General features: G+C 44.3%; 1 protein-coding gene across 1 annotated transcript in view; it reads left to right on the forward strand.

The window, feature by feature from the left end:
• Positions 1 to 24450, forward strand: part of LOC306917324 (voltage-gated delayed rectifier potassium channel KCNH8-like) — a 92711-nt gene that overhangs the window by 24673 nt on the left and 43588 nt on the right. Inside the window, exons 5-9 of the mRNA XM_079495498.1 lie at positions 1342 to 1490; positions 4164 to 4413; positions 6282 to 6439; positions 11843 to 12050; positions 18178 to 18609. Of these exons, the coding sequence (XP_079351624.1) occupies positions 1342 to 1490; positions 4164 to 4413; positions 6282 to 6439; positions 11843 to 12050; positions 18178 to 18609 (1197 nt within the window). The remainder of the gene's footprint in view (positions 1 to 1341; positions 1491 to 4163; positions 4414 to 6281; positions 6440 to 11842; positions 12051 to 18177; positions 18610 to 24450) is intronic.

Consider the following 24450-nt stretch of genomic DNA (forward strand, 5'->3'; position numbering starts at 1 on the left):
TTATTTCGACGTCAGGCCTAAATTGGTTAAAACTGTGTTTCTAAAATGTCTAAGCCCAGATGCAGCAACGTGCAGCTAGCCAATTGGGTCTGAGAGGCTGAATCTCATTGAATGGTGGTCCGTGTGGATCCCACTAAACCAGTGGTTTTCAACCAGTGGTCCGTGAACCACCAGTGGTCCTTGAGGGGGTTCCAGGTGGTCCCCAAAATGATGGAGAGTTGGTAACCAAATGGACCATCATAGATCTTTAACTCTTAACCATTTGGTTTCATTTTACTCTCTCTCTCAAGAGTTTAGAAGAAAAAAGTCCTTCTGCACACCTACAGTGAACAGGTGCAGTAGAGAAAAAAAGATCCCGCACACCGTCTTCACTTACAGAATTAGATTTATTGAGCAACGTTTCGGTCGATCAGACCTTCATCAGGCAACCTGATGAAGGTCTGATCGACCGAAACGTTGCTTCATCAGGCAACCTGATGAAGCAACGTTGCTCAATACATCTAATTCTGTAAGTGAAGACGGTGTACGCTCTCAAGAGTTAAATTATTGTTAAACATCTGCATTATTTCATTTACAAGTAGTCTACACAATTGAATGACACAGACGAAAAACAGTCTAAGTCCACACTATTTATCCATAATGTATAAATGATAGATAAGGGGTCAGGACAACGAGGCCTTTTCGTGGAGGGGTCAGAATTAAATTTGGACTTTAAATTTGTGTCTGAGAGGCTAAATGTCATCAAATGGTGGCCCGTGGCTCAAAAGCTGAATAAATAATGGGCCTTGATATGAAAAGGGTTGAGAAGCACTGCAGTAAACCCACAGCCTCTACTTACCCCCTGGCCTCTTTGCTGCAGTGTTGTTTTCCTCGACTAAAACTACCTTTTTTCACTGACGAAAACTAAATAGAAACTAAATGAAAACTAAGCTATGATGACTAAGACTAAATATACTGACGATTTCGTCAACAAATAAAAACTAGACTAAATGTTAGGGAGGGACTAGTGGAGAAGAGATCCAGTATGAGTCATTTTACACTTGGTTGCATGCTGAAAATAGCAGATCTACAAGCCCACAACGCGTCGCAACATAACGTGTTGTGGGCTTGTAGATCTGCTATTTTCAGCAACTGAAAAAACAGTCATTACGACGGCATCAAGGCCCGCCAAAATACGTTTCAGTCGACTAAATCAACTGCAGATTTAGTCGACTAAAATCTTATGACATTTAGTCGACTAAAACTAGACTAACACCAAGACATTCCAGGTGACTAAAATGTGACTAAAACCAAATGAGAACAATTCTGCCGTTTCCCTCGTTTCTCCCCCCCCCCGTCTAGACGAGGAGACCGGCCTGGAGGTCCACCAGATCACGCGTCCCCCGGGCTTCTCCTCCACGGAGCGCCGGCGGAGCCGCGCCGTGCTCTACCAGCTGTCTGGACACCTCCAGAGGCAGGACAAGACCAAGAGCAAGCTCAACATCAACAACGTGAGGCTCTGCTTCCAATCCACACGCCACTCGGCCGCTAATTTCACACTCCTATAGTTATCAGCTGAAAAGTTGTCCTGTTGTTTTTGTGAGGGGCGCTAGCATGGCTTTCCGAAATTACATTCATAATGTCTATGGACTTCAATGTTTGCTTAGGGCAGTAAATGCCAACGTAAGACGTCATCGGGGTGATATTAACACTGCCCTCGCTGGCTGCGCCCCTCACTTCACACAAGTGTGATTTTTTTTAACATTGAGTGTAAAATTAACACTAAATCGGAGCGGGAGGGATTTGTTCCATCCGATCTTAGACACAAGTTCTCGTCACAGTCTTCATTGCCACCATCATTGACCTCATTCATCGCCATCCTCATCGCCATCATCATCCTCATCATCACCTCGTCATAACTATCATCAGCATCATCTCCATTATCAGCAGGTAAGGGTTCTAAATCCAGCATAATCACCATCACAATACTGCTAATCCATATACACACACTGACACAAACATGATCCGCACGCACACAAACATACAGTACTGTACAATAAACGTGACCAGACATTTACACATAGTGTACTTAAATATATTGGTAGCACATTGAAAATGCACGTCTTTCAAGGTTTTTAAGACAAAATACAATATTCTTTTACACATTTTCTTTTAATATTAATCTTAGATTATTAACTCTTAGCCTGCCGCCATTAATTAATCCCTCGATTGCGTATTGCCATGGTTTAATCACGCGTGACACTTACTTTGAAGAGCCAAATATCCGTAATCGCATTTTACTATGAAACCATTCCGTGTGTGTTGACGAAGCTGGTGCTCGTTCTCTCGGTCGGTGGTGGAAAAAGTGGACCGCGAGTATCACAGCGCCTGCTACAGGCCGTTGAAAACGCTTGTCTGGGACAAAGCGTCCTCTGCAATGTCGCTTCTGTGAGATAAAGCCGTCTGAAACCAGAGCCGGCAATGTAAGTGGATGCGCGCGCATTTTCAAAATGGCCGCGCCCATTGTGTCAGAAGCATAACAAAGCTAACTGACGGTAGATTTCGATACGATCGTATTAAAACATGCATTAATGAATACATCGCTGTTAAAACAGCTTTTCCGTTTGTGGCAGGCTACAAGATTCTACGTTTTAAAATTCCTATGTTCCTGGCGGGTAAACGATTAAAAAAAAAGTGTTTTGGCAATTATCTGGGGGGCCACTTGCAATCTCCTCGCGGACCACCAGTGGGCCCCAGCCCATATGTGAATCACTGATGTACTGGATCAGATTATTGGGTCCTGGACTCCTGGCATGTGTGCAGTTCAAATTTAATTTAATTAAGTGATGCCATCACAAATCTATTGATTTAATTTGACCAGTTGATCAATGACCGGTTGTTTAGAGCAGCACAGGTTAATTGGTTTATCTAGACTGAGACAAATGACTACTGCTGAACATATTTTGGCACTATAAATCACCACGTAAATCAAAACAATATTCTATTTGTGTGTGTGTGTGTGTGTGTGTGTGTGTGTGTGTGTGTGTGTGTGTGTGTGTGTGTGTGTGTGTGTGTGTGTGTGTGTGTGTGTGTGTGTGTGTGTGTGTGTGTGTGTGTGTGTGTGTGTGTGTGTGTGTGTGTGTGTGTGTGTGTGTGTGTGTGTGTGTGTGTGTGTGTGTGTGTGTGTGTGTGTGTGTGTGTGTGTGTGTGTGTGTACCATTTTGTGTGGCATGTCTACAACGACGGATTATAACTAATTCTCTAACCCTGTTGGTTATGTAATTATGTAAATTGGACAGCACCGTGTTGGCAGAAGCGGGCTTCGCACCGCTCTATTTAGTGGTGCGAGGCAGTCACTTGGCTGATGTCTCACTCAGGCTCACGGGGCTCAAGCCAATGTTTTTCTCTTGTTTTGAACATGTTTGTAATGGCAACATCGCCTTGTTCTCAGTCACATCCTCATTCCGTCGTCGGTCACATTTCCTCATTCCCTCGTGGAACACGGTCTATTGGACTCTCTGCACGTTGAAAAGTGCACACAACGTGTTGACTCAGTGATGATCTTGGTCCATCATGTGACAGTCACATAGGGCAGCCCAATCTCACCCAAACACGGTGAAATAGCACAGATTGGCAATTCCGTACAAGCACACATGCATGCAACCCCACAAAACATATAATACTATATATTGAAATGATAAAGGTTGAAAAGTGGAGTGGTGGAAAAAGTACTAAATTGTTTTACTTAAGTAAAAGTACCAATACTGCAATTTAGAACTACTTCGTTACAAGTAAAAGTACGGAATTGAAAATGTACTTGAAGTACTAAAAGTAAAAGTACTCATTGTGCAGAATGTGCCATTTCACAAGTTCAAAATGTGTACAAAATCTAGGGTTGAAGTGGTTAATGTATGTTTTCTAATCAAAATTAAAATCGCCGAAATAACTAGTAACTAAAGTTTTCAAATAATTGCAGTGGAGTAAAAGTACAAATTTTGGCTCCGAGATGTACTGGGGTAAAAGTACTGGAAATTGGAAATACTCAAGTAACATCTCAAAATTGTATTTAAGTACAGTACTTAAGTAAAAGTACTCAGTTACTTTCCACCACTGTATTTCACCGTGTTATTGGGTGAGTGAAGAATGTACATCTGCCCCTCCTCCTCACCCCCCCACCGTTGCAGAACGTGCTGGGGGCGAACGCCAACCCGGTGCCGGAGTACAAGGTGGCGGACGTCCAGAAGTCCGGCCTCATCCTGCTCCACTACGGCACCTTCAAGGCGGGCTGGGACTGGCTGATCCTGCTGGCCACCTTCTACGTGGCCATCACGGTGCCCTACAACGTCTGCTTCGCCGCCGTCGAGATCCGCGAGGCGGCGGCGCGCCACCCCCCCAGCGTCAGCGACATCCTGGTGGAGATACTGTTCATCATCGGTGAGAACTGGACGTGTGGCGTGGGGTTGGTTTTGTGTTTTTAAGTTGACGTGTGTACTTGTAATGTACTGGATAGGATACTGTAAACACATACTGCACACTATACAGTATGCACTTGTAAGTTGTAATATACTGTATACACAACAGACACACATATATATACTGTAGATACAGTATACTGTATCTACAGTATATAGAGCGTCGCAGTCCCGCCCCCTACCATGGCCCAGGAAATGATTCTCCGTTCATTTTCAGAAAGTATTTATTTAAAGACGTTTACACTGCGGACAAAGCCAACTCGAGTCGTGACAAATCATGTGTTGTCATGAGTTGTCACGACTCGAGTTGGCCTTGTCCGCGGCGTAACCGTCTTTAAATAAACACTTTATGAAATGTCTATGGGAAAAATGCATTGGGATTCATTTCCTGGGCCATGGTAGGGGGCGGGACTGCGACGCTCTATATGCCATGGATTTATGGCAAACTATTGAGCCTCAGATACACACGGAAGCACACGCACAAGCACAAGCACACGCACAAGCACACACAAAGCTTTATACAATCTTTATATGAAAGTAAATGTCAACTATTTGACCTTTCCGAGCAGCAATAGACCACATACGGCACCGATCCATTGCCTCCGTTTCTCATTATCTCACTTAGCCGCTTGGTCAATAAACATAGAGGCGTTGTTCAATCAGCCAAGCAAGAATCTTTCTTTCAATGATGAATATGGTGGTATTTCTCTAATTACAATTGATTTAGGATCCCGTCCCATTTCTAATTTGATGTGTTATAGTGTACTAATTAATTGGTACACTGTATTAATTAGATAAAAGTTTCTTAAGTCTTGCCGGAAATGACAGTGACAGTTGCTGTTTTGCTCTGACTTCTAATCACTTACTGACAACAACAGGTTTTTGAGTGGAGTAGGTTTATAGAGTGTTGCCCAGTTTAGCTGCTTTCATTGATTGCTGAAGAAAAATAATCCTTTAAGTTTAGCTTGAGGTACAGAAAAACTGCTCATCACGATCAATGACGAGCTATTATGTTTTTGTTTTGTTTTTTTAACTAGCGATCTCTCTCAATTGTTGGAGATCATCTGCGCTTCTAGGGGGATTAAACATGAAACTTGACATACAGCTTGCATTTCATCCCCCCAGAGGCAAACGGTTGGCACTGGCGTTTTGCTTAGTGTTTTGCTTCCCCACCCCACCTCTACCCCAGCAATCTGTTCTCCTCTTCTAATTAACTGTGTCCTCCTCCGATGTTATCACTTGGAGGACGACCTGAAACAAACTATAAAGGGAGTTTGAGGCTATATGCGTGAATTGATCATGTCTGTGGTAGATTAGCTTATTTTTCCATTAGTGATGATGTCTCCTTTTTGGTTCAGCAGGATCCATCTCTGCTGAGAATGCCCCAACAAACTGCACCAAAGCATCTGTTAAGCAGTAGGCCAGCAACTCAAAAACACTAAGCAATTTTAACACAGTGTATGACTTCAAATTAGGAATGTTAATAGTTAATTGTTAATCGATTTATCTTGTAGTGTGCGTGCACCTTTAGTCGCCAATAAAATTCTAATTGGAATCGGTTATAAGTCGGTTTTTGGTTCTAAATATTGGTGTCGATATATATTTTCAGTTCATTGCCCAGCCCTATAGCGCAACGAGTATAGAACGTGAGTAATTAACATTTCTCCTCTCATCCACAACACACATTTAGTCGTTAGCGTAACTACAAACGCCGCCACAACTGTCTCCGTGCACGATCTCTCCGGGAACTGGTGATGTGACAGATCCCAGATGGTGTGTGTGTGGCTGTTTGGGTAGACGTGCGTCGTCATCGTGGTCTTTATGTGGCAGATATCGTGCTGAACTTTCGAACGACCTACGTGAGCACGTCTGGCCAGGTGGTGTACGACGCACGCTCCATCTGCGTCCACTACGCCACCTCCTGGCTGTTTGTGGACCTGATCGCCGCACTGCCCTTTGACCTGCTGTACGCCTTCAACATCAGCGTGGTGAGTCACACACACACGTGCACACACGATTTTCAAAAAAAATCTTCTAAATACTAAATCCTAACTTCTGAAAAACCTATGTTTCTGTGTCAGTGGTACTCAACTTTTTCATATCATGTACCCCCAGAATTATCTGTATTTGGCTGCGGACCCCCATCTGAAAATATGTAGTTCCAGGGACCCCCCCCCCCCCCCCCCCCAGAAGCAAAGATTTGAGTTAAAAACGTTTGACGTGAAAGAATATATATTCAAAGATTTGCGCCACATTTTCACAATTTTTCAAAAATAGCAGATCTACAACCTCACGAGTGCTGTGCTATGAGCTTGTAGATATGCTATTTTTCAACAGCTAAAGTATAACATAACCGTCCTGAATGAAGCAATTGCAATTGTGAGCATAGACTGTATGTGTGCGAGTCCCAAATAACCACACACACAGACACACACAGTCACACTAGTCTATTATTGATGTTATTGTGTTCAAATGTGGTCACGGCTGGGTCAGCAACATCAGCAAATCATAATGCTATTATGGGGGGGGGGAACTGAGAGAAATTGACAACAGAAAGAAATGTCAAGTCTCTAATGTTGTTTTTCCGTGTCTCTCCATCACTGCTCTCACGAGAGGGCCACCTGTTTGACATTAATTGTGTACCACAATAATAGCCTCTATATGAACCTGCATTCAGTTCAATGAAGTGTGCTACTCTGATGCGGTGCTCTATGAGTCATAAACACTCGTCCGCCTCTCTTGCACTTCTACCTTTGTCTTGCTTTGTTCTCTATAAACACACAGACCATGTTCCTGTTAATGGGTTCATTTTTAGATGTGGTGTTTGTGGAGTGCCCGGTGGTTCAGTCAATTAGTGCATATGGACCATATGTTCCCTGTGAGTCTTGAGGACCCGAGTTCCAATCTGACTCACGGTCTTGTCTCGCACATCTCTCCTCTCCCTTCTTTGCCTCGGGCTCTACTACACACTCCTATCTAAAGCCCTAACCACACCAAAGGGTCACCATTGCAACTCCTTGGGTCCAAACGGTTGCGAGGAGTTGCATGGTGACCCTTTGGTGTGGTTTGGGCCATTGAATTCCATGCGTTGAATCACTTGGGACAACGTGGGACTACATGCGTCGACGTGCAACAGGACATATCACACCGCTGGGGCAACGCTAAAACCGCCTCGACCCTTTGGTGTGGTTAGGGCTTTAGTCCTAATAAAGCATTTCTGGAAAAATGACTATTCAGTAATACATTTTATTTTATGATTATTCTTTTACTGAGTGTGTTGTCACGGGGCAGCCCGTGCCCTATACGCACACATCATCAGCGGAGTCATATGACAATTGTGTTGCATGTTTCATACATTTGTACAAATTACATTTTTAAGTAATTTAACAACGATTGAAATAGTTTTAAATGTTTATACGTATTTATTGACACTGCAGTTGAAGTATTTGTTGGTCACCTGTCTCTCCTCCTCGGCAGTGCTGCCAATCTAATCCTGTTTATTGTATGTATTATTATTTTATATAATCATTTTGGCGCATGAAATATTTATTGAATGGTATTTATTGAAAAGCAGTAGGTAATTGTAGATCAACTCATGGGCTTGGGTTTGCCTTTGTATGAAATAATTGATGCAATTAATTGTGCTTGGGTTTTTTTCCCCACCTGTTTAAAAGGCAGGTGGGGTGCCCTTTTACTTGACCAATTACTTAAAAAAGGTGAGCGACACCCACACCCACAGAACTAGAGGTAGCGTAAACAATGATCTGGTGCCGCCCACGTACAAAACAAATATGGGTAAATTCACCTTCCGCAGCACTGCTATTCAGGTGTGGAATGCCCTGCCCCCTTCCCTTAAAACAAGCAAATCACTGGCCTCCTTTAAAACAGACCTAAAACTTCACCTGTCAGCAGGTCAGAGGGAGAGGAGGTGACACAATTACTGTTTTAGATTATTATTCATTGACTATATGTGTGTGAGGTCATGGGACCCGGATGGAAACAAGACCGCAAGGTCTTTCTTCGGAAATCCCTTTGGACCAACAAAAAAATGCCTAGCTGTACATTGTGCTGTTTGCATTTCTTTCTTATTGTCTAATAAAATATTCAATCAATCAATCAATCAAAGGCATGCCGCAGGTGGAGAGTGTCATGCACTCTAGGGCAATACATGACAAAAAGGGAGTCCACACACAAGGCAAACCTTTTATATTATATATTTATTATTCTAAATTAAAATAAGTTAGGCAATAATCAAATATACTGGTATGAGATGTGACAATGTCAGTAATCAGCATGAGGATCTCTCCCCTCCAGCCACCCATTGTGACCCTCAGAATCCACCGCTACACAAAAACCAGACTAAGGGTAAAATAAAGAACAGAACAAAAAAACTGATGCCCTATCGGCACCAGTCTCTTAGGGGTTTGTTCACAAAAACTCTACCCCAACCTACACCTGTAACCCGCAAGTCCCAACACTTACCTCTGGGGCCAAATGCTGCTCTAATTCCAGCTCCTAAAAGGAATTCAAAACCAAAACCAAACTTGTGTGTGCAACTCCCAACAAAACAAAGTACAACCAATTTCAATCAAAAAACTAATTTTGTTTTACAATCAAACTGACCTTAAGGACGAGACCCCATTTGTCATGCACTCTAGGGCAATACATGACAAAAAGGGAGTCCACACACAAGGCAAACCTTTTATATTATATATTTATTATTCTAAATTAAAATAAGTTAGGCAATAATCAATGTATGGATGTATGGAGTGTGCTGTGTGAGTGTTGTAAAAGGTGTGCAACTGCTTGGAAAGAGAGCTGGCTTGAGAGCATGGCAGGAGAGTCCCTTATATACTCTCCCAGACCACACCCCACTCAGGTGTACACAGTTGGCCTGACGGCCTGCTCCATTCTGCCCTAATCACCCAGGCTGCCGGCTAGCCTACAGTGAGGCAGAGGGGGCAGGGCCGTCACAAGAGTTATGTTGAGTTTGACTTGAGGCTAGTCGGAGACAACAGCAGGGGACAGCTGGCAGAGCCTTTGTGAAAGGTGTAGCCATAGAGTATATAAAGGATAGAGACCGAACTGGAGCACTAGCCCCGCCCCCAAGCTATTCATTTCGATGAAGTTGCTCAGTGGCGTTTTGAAGCACCCGGAAGACTGCCGGAAGTACCTCCTCCGGACCTCAAATTTGAGGTCCGGGGTGACGTATGGGTGACGTAGGGAGTGATGGTCCTACGTGTTAAAGCACGGGTCCGCATGCAGTCCTTCCTCTTACCACTAGGGCCCAGTGCTTCAACGTTGGAGCGCCTCACTGGCCCCTTGGGTGTAGCCTGTGAGGCTGTGACCTGTTATCTTAAGTTCCCTGATGTGTTGTTTTCTACAGTGTAGCTTAAGTGTTCATTTCATTTCCTATTTTTGGAACGTGTTTTTTGGCCAGTATTGCACAGTTTGTTAATTGTTTGGAGGTGAATAAAATACCCCAAAGTGTACTTGTGGACCTGTCTACATTGTGTGCCGTCGACCACAGAGTCCACAGAGTGAATAAATACAAGGTACAGTTCATAATTCTTGATCTGCAAAGTGTTTGTTTCATAAATCTCCGCCGTAGACACGTTATGAGCTATTTTCTGTCAAGACATTCTGTCAGGTGATCATTTTTTCGAAATGTTCGAGTTTGGAAGCAATAAATCGTGCTGCTGCTTCCTGCATACTCTGAGAGCGTACAAATGGAACCAAATGGACCTTCCATTTGTACACGCTCAGATTACAGTATGTGCAAATTTGAAACGGGTGGCACGCGGGACCGTTGAGTGACTTCTGACGAGTGCTTCCAAAAAATGATCACCTCACAGAATTTCTTAGTAGAAAGTACGTAGCTCATAGCATGTCGATGATGAATCTTTATGAAACAAACACTTTGCAGATTGAAAGAGGATAATTCAAGTTTACCATACAGCTGCTATTTTGGTTAGTTTAATGTCGTTTAATACAAGCAGATCAGACCTTTCTGTTTGGATGGATGGGGGCGGTGTCAATGGCTTGTTTTGCAATTCTAGATTCAACTCATTATAAAAAATCTAGCGTTGCAAATTGCGGACAACATAACGCATTTAGTGACACTGTAACTCCACCCACACACAGACCCACAAGTTACCTATACCAGGGGTTCTCAACGTTTTTGGCCGGGGACCCCCGGAAATGCTTTGGCAATGTCTCGGGACCCCCGCCCCGCCCCCTCTCGACCCCAATATAAATTGACTGCTACAATAACCTTAACCCATTTTGGGCGGGAACCCCTTTTGGTGTTTTAAGCATTGTTATAATTTAGCTATTGAAAAATAGCAGATCTACAAGCTCATAGCGTGCCACCGAGTGGCGCGCTACGAGCTTGTAGGTCTGCTATTTTTGAAAAATCGTGAAAATAAAATTAAAAAAAAAACTTTTTTGGAAAATAATTTGGGGACCCCCTAAATTTTGAAAGGAAGGTGCTTTATTTTTACAGTTTTTTATTGAACACCACAGTTCATTAAATTGTTTTTATTTATTACTGTCCTCCTCCATTGTTCTCTCAATACTCAAATCATATTTAATTGGTGATTCTCAATTTTGAAAGGAAGTTGCTTTATTTTTACAGGTTTTTTTTATATGCTAAAGATGGAAAAAAAATCCTACCTCTTATTTATTTCCTCTATATTTTGAAAAATAGACTAAATTACTAATTAGCAATACAGCATACACAGTGTTTTTATGCCTCCAGCTCCACCATCCAGTTGCCGTTTACAATTGTGTTCGTCCAGACTCATATGAGTCTGACTTGTATATGTACGTATACGTAGTGAAAATACTGCAATGCACTGCAATTTGTGACCGGCTCTGGCAAATAGGCCCTCATCTCGACCAGAGTATTTTTTCAGTTTTTTACAGATTATTAAAGTACAGAATGTAAGCTTTCATATGATGTATCATTCAATGAAATTGGAAAATATTTGAAGAAGATATGACCATTTTAAAATGATTGTGCCGTTTTACCCAAAGCTGAGAAAAACCCCTTTGAATGTTCACAACATTCACAACATTCACAAAACAAGCCTACTTTGACTTATAAATGTATACATTTAATTTGCCCAAATCAATAATCTGTTGGAATGAAAACCTTCTTCAACATTCAAACTGTGTTAATATGAAAAAAACGAAAATCAAAAAAAAATCTAGTTTATTTTAGATTTTCTGCCTTTTCATTATAGGCGAGATGAGGACCATTTTGCTAGACCTGGTCACATTTGTTTAGCGACGTCTCAGTGGCCTTGGCCTCTGCGAGTTGATTCATGGTGTCTTCCACTGTTCTCCCCCCAACCCCCCCCCCCCCCCCCCCCGTCTTGTACCCGAAGAACTTTGGGGTGCACCTGCTGAAGACGGTGCGTCTCCTGCGCCTCCTGCGCCTGCTCCAGAAGCTGGACCGCTACTCCCAGTACAGCGCCGTGGTCCTCACCCTCCTCATGTCCACCTTCGCCCTGCTGGCCCACTGGATGGCCTGCGTCTGGTACTTCATCGGACGCAGCGAGATCGAGAGCAACAGCCTCAGTTCTTGGGACGTAGGTGCGTGCGTGTGTGTCCGTGTGCGTGCACGTGTGTGTGTGTGTGCGTGTGACTGTGCGTGCACACGTGTGTGCGTGTGTGTGTGTTTGTATGTGTGAAATGACAGATGTCTAACTATGCATAGAAAACATATGTTTGTAGCAGATGCTTGGGTAGCAGGCAAACAGACAGAGAACAGCCCCCCCCACACACAAATGGATGCATCTTAAACACACACACACACACACACACACACACACTTCCCAGATACCACTTTGTGCCTGATGTGTACTTGCACGGTTGCGTGTGGTGTCGTGCACCGAAATCCCAATGCAGCGTGTGCTTGTAGATCTGAGGTTTTCGGTGTGTGTCACCACCGGCATGCAACTATAGTCTAAATCTGTCTTTATACAGTACGTTTGACTGACAGCCAGTCTGCTCAGTGATTCTATAGGCAGGCTGCAATATCCCCCCCTGCCTCTAGGGTCCTTGGCTGCGTGATATGAGGGACAAGCAGAGCCTCTATTACAGGGGTGGGCAACTTTGACGATGGAGAGGGCCACTATATTTCCACACTCACTCCCTAGGGCCATATATTACTGTCGTAGCAAAAATAGCCGACCTACAAGCTCAAAACGCGTCGCAGCGCGACGCGTTTTGAGCTTGTAGATCGGCTATTTTTGCTATATTCGAAATAAAATCTTACGTTTTTGCTATTTTTTAATTGGAATCCTGAAAATGAACATTTTTATGTCATTTCAAATGCCTTTAATTATACTTGTGTCGAGCAATGAGCTACTAATTTAGACTTGAATTAATTAAAGCGGGTCATGTTTGCATGTTGTGGAGTTGTAACAGCTGAAACCAATATTACAACAGTATTCTGATATTAACCTGAGGGCCACATTAAGTGAAGGTGGGGGCCGCATGTGGCCCCCGGGCCGCCAGTTGCCCACCCCTGCTCTATTACCTCAGGAGATGAGGGCGAAAGTTCACCTATACCTGGCCAGCACTATCCATACAAAGACAACTGTTTGATCAATTTTTTTTCCAACCCGGACAAAGTCTAGTGGTGCCGACCCAGAGTTCCAGTAAGATAAGAAATGGTTTTCATTCTTTTGTAATGACACAGCCTATCTATGTCAGTGCTAAGAAGAGAAGAGAAATGTTAACATTTCATGTCACTGACATTTCCTCAAATAAAAGGAATCTATTCAGGCTCACGTCGAACAATCATTTGGACTGAACCCACCAGTTTGTTAGCTAGACCTCATTTAGCTTTTTTTTGTCATGCATTTTTGACGTATTTCTACTGCACACAGTACTATGCAGGCGAGTACAATGGAAACGTAGTAAACGTACGTCAGAAAGGGGAGATGACGTGATTTACAGTATGTACATTATACACAGTACAGTAACGGTACATAACATGAGCAGTTGGGCTCAAGCTCAAGCCCAATGACATCGGTAGCTGTCATGCTACTACTGTAGGCCTGTTTTAACACGACACACACGTATCTCCCTAGCAATTCGGTCAGGCTCATGCTGAGGTCCAAAGTGGTTTTCAAAAAGATGAGAATAAGCACCGCTTCAAACCAAGCCTCAAACCAAGGCTGAGAGATTCCGCGCCCGAGTTTGTGTGTGTTGAATGCAGGATGACCTTTGCTTTGAACATTGGCATCTGTTTGATGCTTGGCTGACACCAAGGTGGCGTTCACCAAGCATCAGACAGAAATAGGTTTAGTTTAGGGTTGTTTATCGAACAAACGTGGGAAGTGTGAAGCATGGAACGTGCGGCATGAGCGTCCATGGTGTGAAATGACATCTGGGGAGCCAGCGTGGTCATCTAAGGTCATCAATACACGCAAGCGTGTAGTGTGCGGCTTAGATGGCAATGGGCGGGGGATGCCATTAGAGGTTCCGGCATGATCATCTAAGGTCATCGCCACGCGCAAGCGTGGCGGTTGTGGACCCAGATACTTTGGCCTAGGGGTCGAGGCGTGAGCCTGTGCGTATAGGTGTGTAGAAAACCGCTCTGGAACCTGCAGAGAAGATAGAGGTAGAAGAGAAGAGGGAGTTACTGAAATCTAGGGTTACTGAAAACTATGCATACCGCCATTCGTCCGATCACGATGACCTTTGCTGCGTGTGTCCCCCCTCCATCTCTCTCCCCATTTCCTGTCAACCTACTGTAAATCTATCAATAAAAGTCAAAAGAAAGCCCTAAAAAACTTGCGTTTAACTCTTATTTTGCTGCTAGCTGGTAGCATAAATGTAGTTGACCTGTGCCACCGCCTGCGTCCACTTTAAGAGGATCGGTTTCTTCCCCGCTGTAGCCCCATGCACACACCCAATGGCTATCATTAGCATTAGCGCACACTGTCGCCAGAAACGTTTACATGTCAGGAGCGATGCGGGACAAAGTCACAAATGACATCCGAACTTTGGATGGCTGACGATCACCAAGGACAGCGCTCGTAGATTCCAAGTTATGCGCACGTTTGAAAATCCTGCTTTGAACCGAGGTAAATGGAGAGGAGTTGTAACGTCCCATAGCTGGTGGTGACGGAGGCGTTGCATAGCGAGTAGCAACCGGATCAATGTTAAAAGCTGCTCTGGGGCTCAACCACTATAGAGCGTCGCAGTCCCGCCTCCTACCCTGGACCAGGAAATGAAACCCAATGCATTATTCTCATAGACATTTCTTAAAGTATTTATTTAAAGACGGTTACGCCGCGGACAAAGCCAACTCGAGTGGTGACAACTCATGACAACACAAACAATATTTTGGACCAAACAAATAATTACAAAGAAGAAAAACAACAAAAAAAGTGTTGTAACCTGCCGTTTTTTTCTTCTTTCTAATTATTTGTTTGGTCCAAAATATTGTTTGTGTTGTCATGAGTTGTCACGACTCGAGTTGGCTTTGTCCGCGGCGTAACCGTCTTTAAATAAATACTTTAAGAAATGTCTATGTGAATAATGCATTGGGTTTCATTTCCTGGTCCAGGGTAGGAGGCGGGACTGCGACGCTCTATATACACAGAGTATACAGGAGGGTACGAACATGTACTATATGTACCTGGCTGATAACGTCCCATAGTTGGGGGGGTACGAATATATTTGTACTTCGCAGTAAAATAATGAATAAGTGATTGACGTGGTAGGAGTGTTCAGCCTGGCTGGAGGTATAGGTGAGTGGTTTGCACGGGTGGCACAGGGTGGAGTTGATAGTGGCTGGTGGAGTTGTGTTTGGTTGTCTTCTGCTTGGTCAAACCTCCCGAAGTCCATTTCAGGACCATGGAGAGTGAATTAACTTTCAGACAACCGAGTCAAGCATTGTTAAATGGTATTGCTATTTATATAGCGCTTTTATCCAAAGCGCTTTACATAGATTGTGCATTACATTCACCCATTCGCACACACATTCACACACCGATGGCGGAGGAAACCATGCAAGGCACCAACCTGCACATCGGGAGCAATTAGGGGTTCAGTGTCTTGCTCAAGAACACTTCGACACTAACTCTGGGGGAGCCCGGGTTCGAACTGGAGTCTTGATGTTAAGCACCACTGACTCTGAGCCATGCACTGAATACTGCAGAGCTTTCTAGAGGGCATCCCATTTGGATTTGTCAAGCTTGAGAGGTCGATATCAACCGGCTGTGTCCTATCAATTTAGTATAAATCGCCCCAAAAGGCAAATCATTTAACATATCTCTGCTGTCGGGAAGAAACCACCTAACTCAAAAATGTTCATTTTTCAGGAGATGAGGAAATTACGAAAACCTTATAATTTGAAAACAAAGCAATACTGCCTCATCAAAGTTGTTGTGGCTTTATATATTGTCAAATACTTGCATGAGAGGGGGAGAGGTAGTGGAGTTGGTTGCTTTAGCAGACAGTTTGAGGGTCCAATGGAGTTAAGAGGTTTTGTCCAAAGCGTTTTTCTACTACTTTGCATTGGTTAAATATTTCCGAAACAACACACAGAATGGATTTAGGAGGTTTCCTCTCGACAGCAATGATATGTGTATATTGCATAAAAATGGAGGGCTAAGATAAAAAGGAATCTCCTAAATAATTCAAGTCTCGTAGATGGCATTTCTAAATCTACATGATTCTCTGTCGAGTGTGTGTGTGTGGGACTAAAAACCCATGACTTATGCAAATTGTTAATTTAAGTACAGTTAAGATTGTCAGACTCTAGTTCTCCAATTATCCTGTAGTGTAAGGGATTAAAGACGAGGAACGTTCTTGACCAGAGGCTCAATTTGACACGCTCTCTTTGCTAATTTCATCTTCACAACTCTTGTTGTCGTTCATCCAGTATTCTGCCATGCAAGCCACACTTTGCAGTTACATTTCCACCGTTTAGGAAAAGTTGATATGCCACACACTGTTGTTTCAGGCCCCGTGGCCCTTTAGATCAGAGGTTCCCAAACCTTTTCATGTCAAGGACCCCCAAATTGACACTAATTAACCCGCGGACCCCCATTTGAAAAGATATGCCAGGGACCCCAATAAAAGAAGATTTGTATGTCTCTAGCAGTGATTTTCAACCCGTTTCATTTCAAGGACCCCCCAGTTTGACATGCATTAGTCTACGGATCCCCATTTAATGGCATTTCTATATCTGGGACCCCCAATTTATATTGTAAAATCAATGCTAATTTAACTCTGAGAGTGTACAAATGGATCCATTTGTACACTCTCTGAGTTACAGACCCATAAGGGTCCATTTGGTTCCAAATTATCATTTAGCTGGGTCCCCCCTGGAACTCCCTCAAGTACCCCTGGGGGTCCCCGGACCCCACTTTGGGAACCACTGCTTTAGATGAGGAGGGAGAGCGAGTGGAAACCGACTCATGAAAAATGCAATGAAAAATGCAATGCGGCATGTACTTGTACATTCATGACGCATCCCTGTAATCGTCATGGGACGTGCCTGTGTGCAGGACTCTCCCGAACTAGAATACGGTTAGAGTGGTCTGTTGCTCAACAGGGTTGTATGCGGTATGCACTACTTCGACTATCATTTGGATGCAGATATTATGCCCACATTATAGAGTTAGTTCTTTTCTTGATAGACACGAAACGAGGAGAGATAGTCAGGGAGTGACGTGCAGCAAAGGTCTGCCCGGCCCCGGGAATCAAGCTGGGGACACCCCTGCCAGGCATCAGAGCCCATGCCATATGCGCCTGAACCCCCGTGGCCACGTACTGTAGATAGATGGCCACCCCCCCCCCCCCACACACACACACACACACACACACATACAGACTGCAAATGTAAGTAAGTAGCCTTGCCGAGCCATGAGGCCCATAGGGCAGGAGCCTATCTCCTGTTTCTGTAGCGTGAGGCAGCTTGATGTACAAGTACACCCCCTGGACATGACGATAGTATATTCGCAGACATACTAGCGTGCAAATGTATTGCATGGTAAATGATGCAGAAATCCAAATATAAGTGGCCTTGCCCCTTTCTCCCAGCTCTTTCCTCGTACTCCCAGATTAGTCCAGAGGCCGAGCCAGATTTTGGTACCACCTGGTGACCTTAACAAAATTATATTTTTGTATTCCTTCCTACATGTCTCTAGTTTATATTTTGGTGTGATAACTCTTCCAATTCAGTAGCTTAATGCCAGTTAACATCCTGTATATATATAAGGCAAACATTTCCAAATCATCGTGCTTTAAAGGGGAATTTCTTCCAAAATGCCTTTCTCACCTTTTAAAGTACTTCTCAGGTCCAGGTGTTTTTTTCCCACATTGGTCCCTTTTTTAGTGATTCAAATTAGTTTTTTTTTTTCATGATTCTGAATCCATTCCAAGCATTAGTTTTGCACGAAAAACACTCCTTGGGCTAAAAACAGCCGAAGGGGCTATGGCCGAATGTAGGCCAAGCATTACCAATTCATGAAAATATCAGTGTTGGCCCCTGCACTAGATATCCCCGGGGCATACGTACAAACAGCGACAGTCCCACAGTCAAATAATGATTTTGCCTGGCGTCTTCAGCACCACTAATGAAGCTGTCTAGTGAAAGGTCACCTAACCGTCGGCCCATGTGTTCTCATTAAACTGACAGAAACACTAACGCTTGCTGACTGTCCGTCTCCCACCATACCCCGTATCTATCCACCAGGCTGGCTCCATGAACTGGCTAAACGTCTGGGCACGCCGTACTTCCTGGCACCGCTGAGCTCACTGCTGGGCGTCTCCGACGCGGCCCAGGCGACGGCCGCCATGCCGACGGGCGGACCGGCGGCCAACTACAGCCAGTGGAACGTCTCCGGGGCGGATCCGCTCGTGGCGAGTGGCGCGGCGGCGGCGGCAGCGGCAGGCTTCCTGGGCTCCTCCTCCGACCAGTGGAACGGCAGCGCGAGCGGGGCACCGAGGCAGGCCAACGGCTCCGGGGCGGCGGCGGCGCTGCTGGGCGGCGGGCCGTCCGTGCGGAGCTCGTACGTCACGTCGCTCTACTTCGCCCTGAGCAGCCTGACCAGCGTGGGCTTCGGCAACGTGTCGGCCAACACCGACTCGGAGAAGATCTTCTCCATCTGCACCATGCTCATTGGAGGTGAGTGGGCTTGACGGCAGCCTATATCAGGGGTGGGCACCTTTTTTTTTATTTTTTTAAGATTTATTTTTTTGGCTTTTTATTCCTTTATTGATAGTGAACAGTAGTCAGACAGGAAAGGGGGAGAGAGATGGGGAGTGACACGCGGCAAAGGCCGTCGGGCTCGGGAGTCGAACCCGCGGCACGCCAACGGGCTGGTTTGGCAGCCTAGGTGCCCAGACAGTTTAGCAAACCGTCCGGGTGGGCACCTTTTGACGATGGAGAGGGCCTATATTTCCACACTCACGCCAAAGGGCCACATTGCATATTTCTGTCGTAGCAAAAATCTACAAGCTCAAAATGCGTCGCGCTGCACCGCGTTTTGAGCTTGTAGATCAGCTATTTTTGCTATATTTGAATTGAAATCCTGAATATTAACTATTAAGTATTAAAGCGGGTCATGTTTGCATGTTTGGAATTGTAACAGCTGAAATCAATAATATATCAGTATTCTGATATTAAGTGATGGTGGGGGCCGCATGTGACCGCCAGTTGCCCATGTATGGCCTATATGGAACACATGTCACTCTTGGCGTAAATCATTATGCAGCCTAATAAGCACTACGCAAGAAGGAAATATTGAAACGAAGAAAGAAATGAAACGCACATTTTAAATGACTTCACGGGTAGCTCAGCTTTTCATGTTCTCTGTAGTAATTAGGAAGGCAAAAAAAATCATTGCAGACAACTCTCATCCTGCACATTACCTCTTCAATCTCCTCCCATCAGGCAGGAGATATAGAAGCATCAAGAGCTCAACATCTCTCTTCAGAGATAGCACTTACCTCGTAGCCATTAGACATCTGAACTTGATTCATTAGGCACAGCTGGGCTGATAGATGTATGTATGTAGCAATATGCATATAGCACTTTAAAAACTGAATGTAATTCCCTATGCTGCTGGTTTTTGTATTGTATTGTCCTTTTTTGTTTTTGTATCTATGGTTGTCTGTATATGTTGAGTATGAACCAAGACAAATTCCTATCAACTTGTTGACATGGCAAATAAATTATTGAATCTTGGTTCCGGTGGGTTTCCTTCCACATCAACAAGACATGTATGCTAGGCTAGGGAAATCAACTCAAATGCAACTCAATGAGTTGCATGAGTTGTGGTGTACCTTAACCCTCTTATGGCCACCCTAATTAACAGTGGATTGTGCCTTCTATCTGCACTATTCATATGTTTAATTCATCATTTTAATGCCAATAGAAAAATCTCATTTTAACACGTAATCCTATAGTATTATACCCAGTCCTGATGGTGGCGGTAACTTCACCATTATGCCGATTTTGACCAAATAGAGCGAATCTGGCGATGTAATTTCCGCCCAAACAGATCACAACATCCGCTAGCTTTCTTCACTGTGTAACACAGTCAGATGTCCGGGATGCTAAGCTATCATCGTTTATTTTAATAACTAAGTCAAATTAAGCTCTAATCAAGCCCCAAATATTGCATATTACGCAGCGATGCACATAAAGACCGCGCACTCACGCGAGGATTTCGGCCGGTTTTAGGTAGATTACATCGCCCGTTAGCCAAACCAGCCAACAGTTGCTACATTTTGCTACATTAAGCCCCGATTATAGGGAATAAAACGTTTAGGTCATTTACGTCAACGGTTATGATGGCTTTTTTGATTCATTACGTCAATTACGTCAATAGCCATAAGGGGTTTAAAAAACGTTTTGTCCCAACTTGACCCTTTGGTTTGGTTTGGGCTTTAGAGCTTATATATATGCATGCACACACACACACACACACACACACACACACACACACACACACACACACACACACACACACCAATAACTTAAAATATAAACTGAATTTATTTAAATGCTTATAATATCTATATGGCTGTCCTTCCTTTTTGGAGGGCAAATGAAAGTAATGTTCTGTAAAAGCCTGAGGTCTTTTGTATGCGTTGCCATCTGCTACAGAGGCTGAGAAATAATTTAATGAACCGTGGCAATTTTGCCAGGTTTGCAAGGAGGCCAATTACACCGCCCGCCTCACAGAATAACTTATTTTGACATTTCGGTCACCAAGACCTTCTTCAAACTTGCTTAAAGAGGGTCTTGGTGACACGCGTCTAATGAAGAGCGTCTCTTGTGACTCTCGGGCAGGTGTGTGGGTGCTTTCATTGATTCTTCGCTCCTCGTTGTGTGCTTTGCCAACGCACCTGTTGCCAAGACATCGTCAACTGGTGAAGTTCTGCAACAAGAGGGTCATTTACATTTTGCCCTGAGGTGTTCGGTGTGTGACACCGGCATGCAACTAAGTCTAAATCTGTCTGACATTTACAAAAAATAACCATGACAGATCCAAATTTTGCTAACTATTAGGGCATTTGAACACTAATGCCTGCCAGCCAGTCACAATGTGGGACATGGTCTCCATTTGACGCCTGAAAAGTCTTGGAAATGAGGGACTGTCCCACGCAAAGGGGGACATCTGGTCACCCTAGATACCGTCTCAATGGGTTAACGTCAGTCAGTGGTTCTCAACCTTTTCAGGCCGTGACCCCTCAAAATAATCTCTGAACTGGGGACCCCCCACCCTGACAAACACTTGGAATTGTAGGAGACTAGGAGTTGAGGCATTACATTTTGACTCTGTTCCACAGATACATATTTCAAATATATATTTAAAATGTATTTATATTTAAAAATTAGCTGATCTACAAGCTTGTAGATCAGGTTATTTTCTTTTTTTTGGCCTCTTTCTTATATTGTTTGACAATAGAGGGTATGCGTGTGACATCATCATCAAACCAGGAAGTTATGCAGGAACGCCTACTGAGTGGCAAAAACTACTTTCTGGCCTTGACAGCCCATACATCCACACAGAAAAGTCTTATCTGATTGCATTAAACAACATTAAACAATGTTAAACTCACTTTGCCTGTTGCTTTGCCACTCGATTTGCCACTCGATGTGCCATTCACTTTAAGCATGCGCATACTCTCTATTTGGCCAATGTTACTTACTTTGACAATTAAAAAATAATAATAGGCCCTATCAGTTTGTTGAATACATGGATGCCGTAATGGTCTTTATTCTAAGTCACTGTTTTTAGAATCGGCATCAGGCCCATTTAGACCTGAGGCCGATTCTAATAACGCCTCCTAAAACCTAACCTATAGTTTGGTGTAGACGGGAGAAAAGCAGTCCAATATACATTTGTCAACTCCGGTCCGTTTCACTGAGACTAGAAGAGGGTTTTAGTGGTGAAAAACGGGAGACATTTCACCGTGACGGGGCTTCGTCAAACGGACTCGGGGAGCCTCCCTCCTTGGCATCGCTGCAATGCTTCACACAGAGGGTGGTCAAACAGATCGCACAGCTGGCACAGTAGCCCTGAAGGACATGTTTAAACGCCCGCCAATTAGCACGTGGCACAGCTGAACAGAACACATCAGTGTTCACCATATGGACGACGTCGAGTCCTGCGCGTTCCCTCACAACTATCTCCGCTTTCCAAAAACTGACTAAAGAAAGGCACAAATCCGGAGGAGAGTGACTGCACGGACTGTCGGTCAAAAGCTTTTGAGGGTTTGTCTTTACAGCATGTGATCTAGACATCAGTTTTTATTTAAGACTATTGACACAGTCACTTAGATCAGGGGTTCTCAACGTTTTTGGCCGGGGACCCCCGGAAATGCTTTGGCAATGTCTCGGGACCCCCCGACTGCTACAATAACCTTAAACCATTTTGGGCGGGAACCCCTTTTGGTGTTTTAAGCATTGTTATAATTTAGCTATTGAAAAATAGCAGATCTACAAGCTCATAGCGCGCCACCGAGTGGCGCGCTACGAGCTTGTAGGTCTGCTATTTTTTTAAAACCGTGGATTTTTTTTTTTTAAAACAATCTTTTTTTTTTTTTTTTTTTTTTTAATAATTTGGGGACCCCCTAAAATAATTTGGCGACCCCCAGAGGGGTCGCGACCCACGGGTTGAGAACCCCTGACTTAGATCAGTGGTTCTCGCTACCTATACGCTGTTTTACCTTTAATGCCGGCTGCGCCCTCTGTGTCACATTATTGACCAGCGCGACACATTCCTAGCAAAATGTTCCCCCCGGAATAGGGATGCTGGGGTTCAAATGTTTAAGTGCCAGGGGTCATCAACATGTCCGTACACAGACAAATGTGTCCGTGGCAACGACTTGGTCTTGTCCATGGCAAATAATTTTTTTACACACCATTATAATGTTCTTATTTTGATCATAACACAATTGCTGAATGCGAAGTCTCCAGGTTTTCTTCGGAATATGTGTGACACACTTACTACGACACTATGGCACGACACTATACTATTAGGAGTCCAACTAGTGGTTCTCAAATGTTTTATTTTATTTTTTTATGGAGGGACAGACAGTAGGCTGACAGGAAAATGGGGAGAGAGATGGGGGGAAGACATGCAGTAAAGGCCGTCGGGATCAGGAGTCGAACCCACGGCACACTGCCAGACTGGATTACCAGCCAAGGTGCCTGGACCACTGAGCCATGGCCCAGGCCCTCAAATGTTTTATTTGCAAGGACTCCCTTCACTCTGAGAGTATGCAAATGGATCTCACGAGTCCATTTGGTTCCATTTGAACAGACTTGTTATGGTTATTCAGGGCTAGCTCTTTATGTGTTTTTGGTACAGTAATTGCGACCGCAGGTCGCATTTACTATGAAATGGTTAATTTCCCGTCAGTCACTCATTATCCCCATTCATGGGAATGCCCCCAAATAAGCCCAGGTCTCGTGACATCACGTGACATCATCAGGGCTGATGTCATAGTAAATGCGACCCGCTGTAAGAAAAAGGTTCTGCATTGTAGCTTTAACTCTCGTGAACACCTCAACAATGACAAATGAGGAGCGACTGTGGCTCAAGAGGTAGAGCAGGTCGTCCAATGATCCATGGGTCGGCGGTTCGAATCCCGGCTCCTCCTGTCTACATGTCGAAGTGTCCTTGGGCAAGACACTGAACCCCAAATTGCTCCTGATGTGCTGGTTGGTACCTTGCATGGCTTCCGCCGCAATCGGTGTATGAATGTGTGTGTGAATGGGTGAATGTAATGCACAATCTATGTAAAGCGCCTTGGATAAAGGCGCTATATAAATGCACCATTTATTTTAAATAAGCCCAGGTCTCGTGACATCACGTGACATCATCAGGGATGATTTCATAGTAAATGCGACCTGCCGTAAGAAAAAAGTTCTGCATTGTAGCTTTAACTCTCGTGAACACCTCGACAATGACAAAATGAGGAGCCATGTCAAGTGACGCCTGTTCTATTCCCGGCGCAAACGACCAGGACCTCATGTCCCGTATTGTATCTGTATGTGCTTATTAACGGGTGACTCAGTGACTAGGCCTGAGTCACAACAGGGATTGAGACAGAGGAAGGCAGATAATCAGCTAGACATGGAGCCTGCACACGCTTTCTGCGAGGAGGATAGGTCCAGCATGGAATGACAACTAGCTGTGGTTTGAAGTCTCGGGGAAGGAACGCTTTGATTCTCCTTTTGATCTGACTGTTTACAATCTGATGGTCCACAGAGATGGGGGAGGGGGGGGAGGCAGAGGAGAACAAAAAGGCAATATGAAGATGATTGATAGATAGAAAGAGACTGATGGAGAATGAGTGAGTTGGTTGAAGTGTGGAACAGAGAGAGAGAAATTAGAATTAGATAGGGGTAGGTGAGAGAGACGGGGAGGGAGAGATGGGGGATGCGAGAGTGAAACGGGGGGGGGGGGGGGGACGATGTGGAAGTGTTCGGATTTAGTGTTGTCGACAC

Source organism: Electrona antarctica (assembly GCF_951216825.1).
Source record: "Electrona antarctica genome assembly, chromosome: 24".
Lineage (NCBI taxonomy): Eukaryota > Metazoa > Chordata > Actinopteri > Myctophiformes > Myctophidae > Electrona > Electrona antarctica.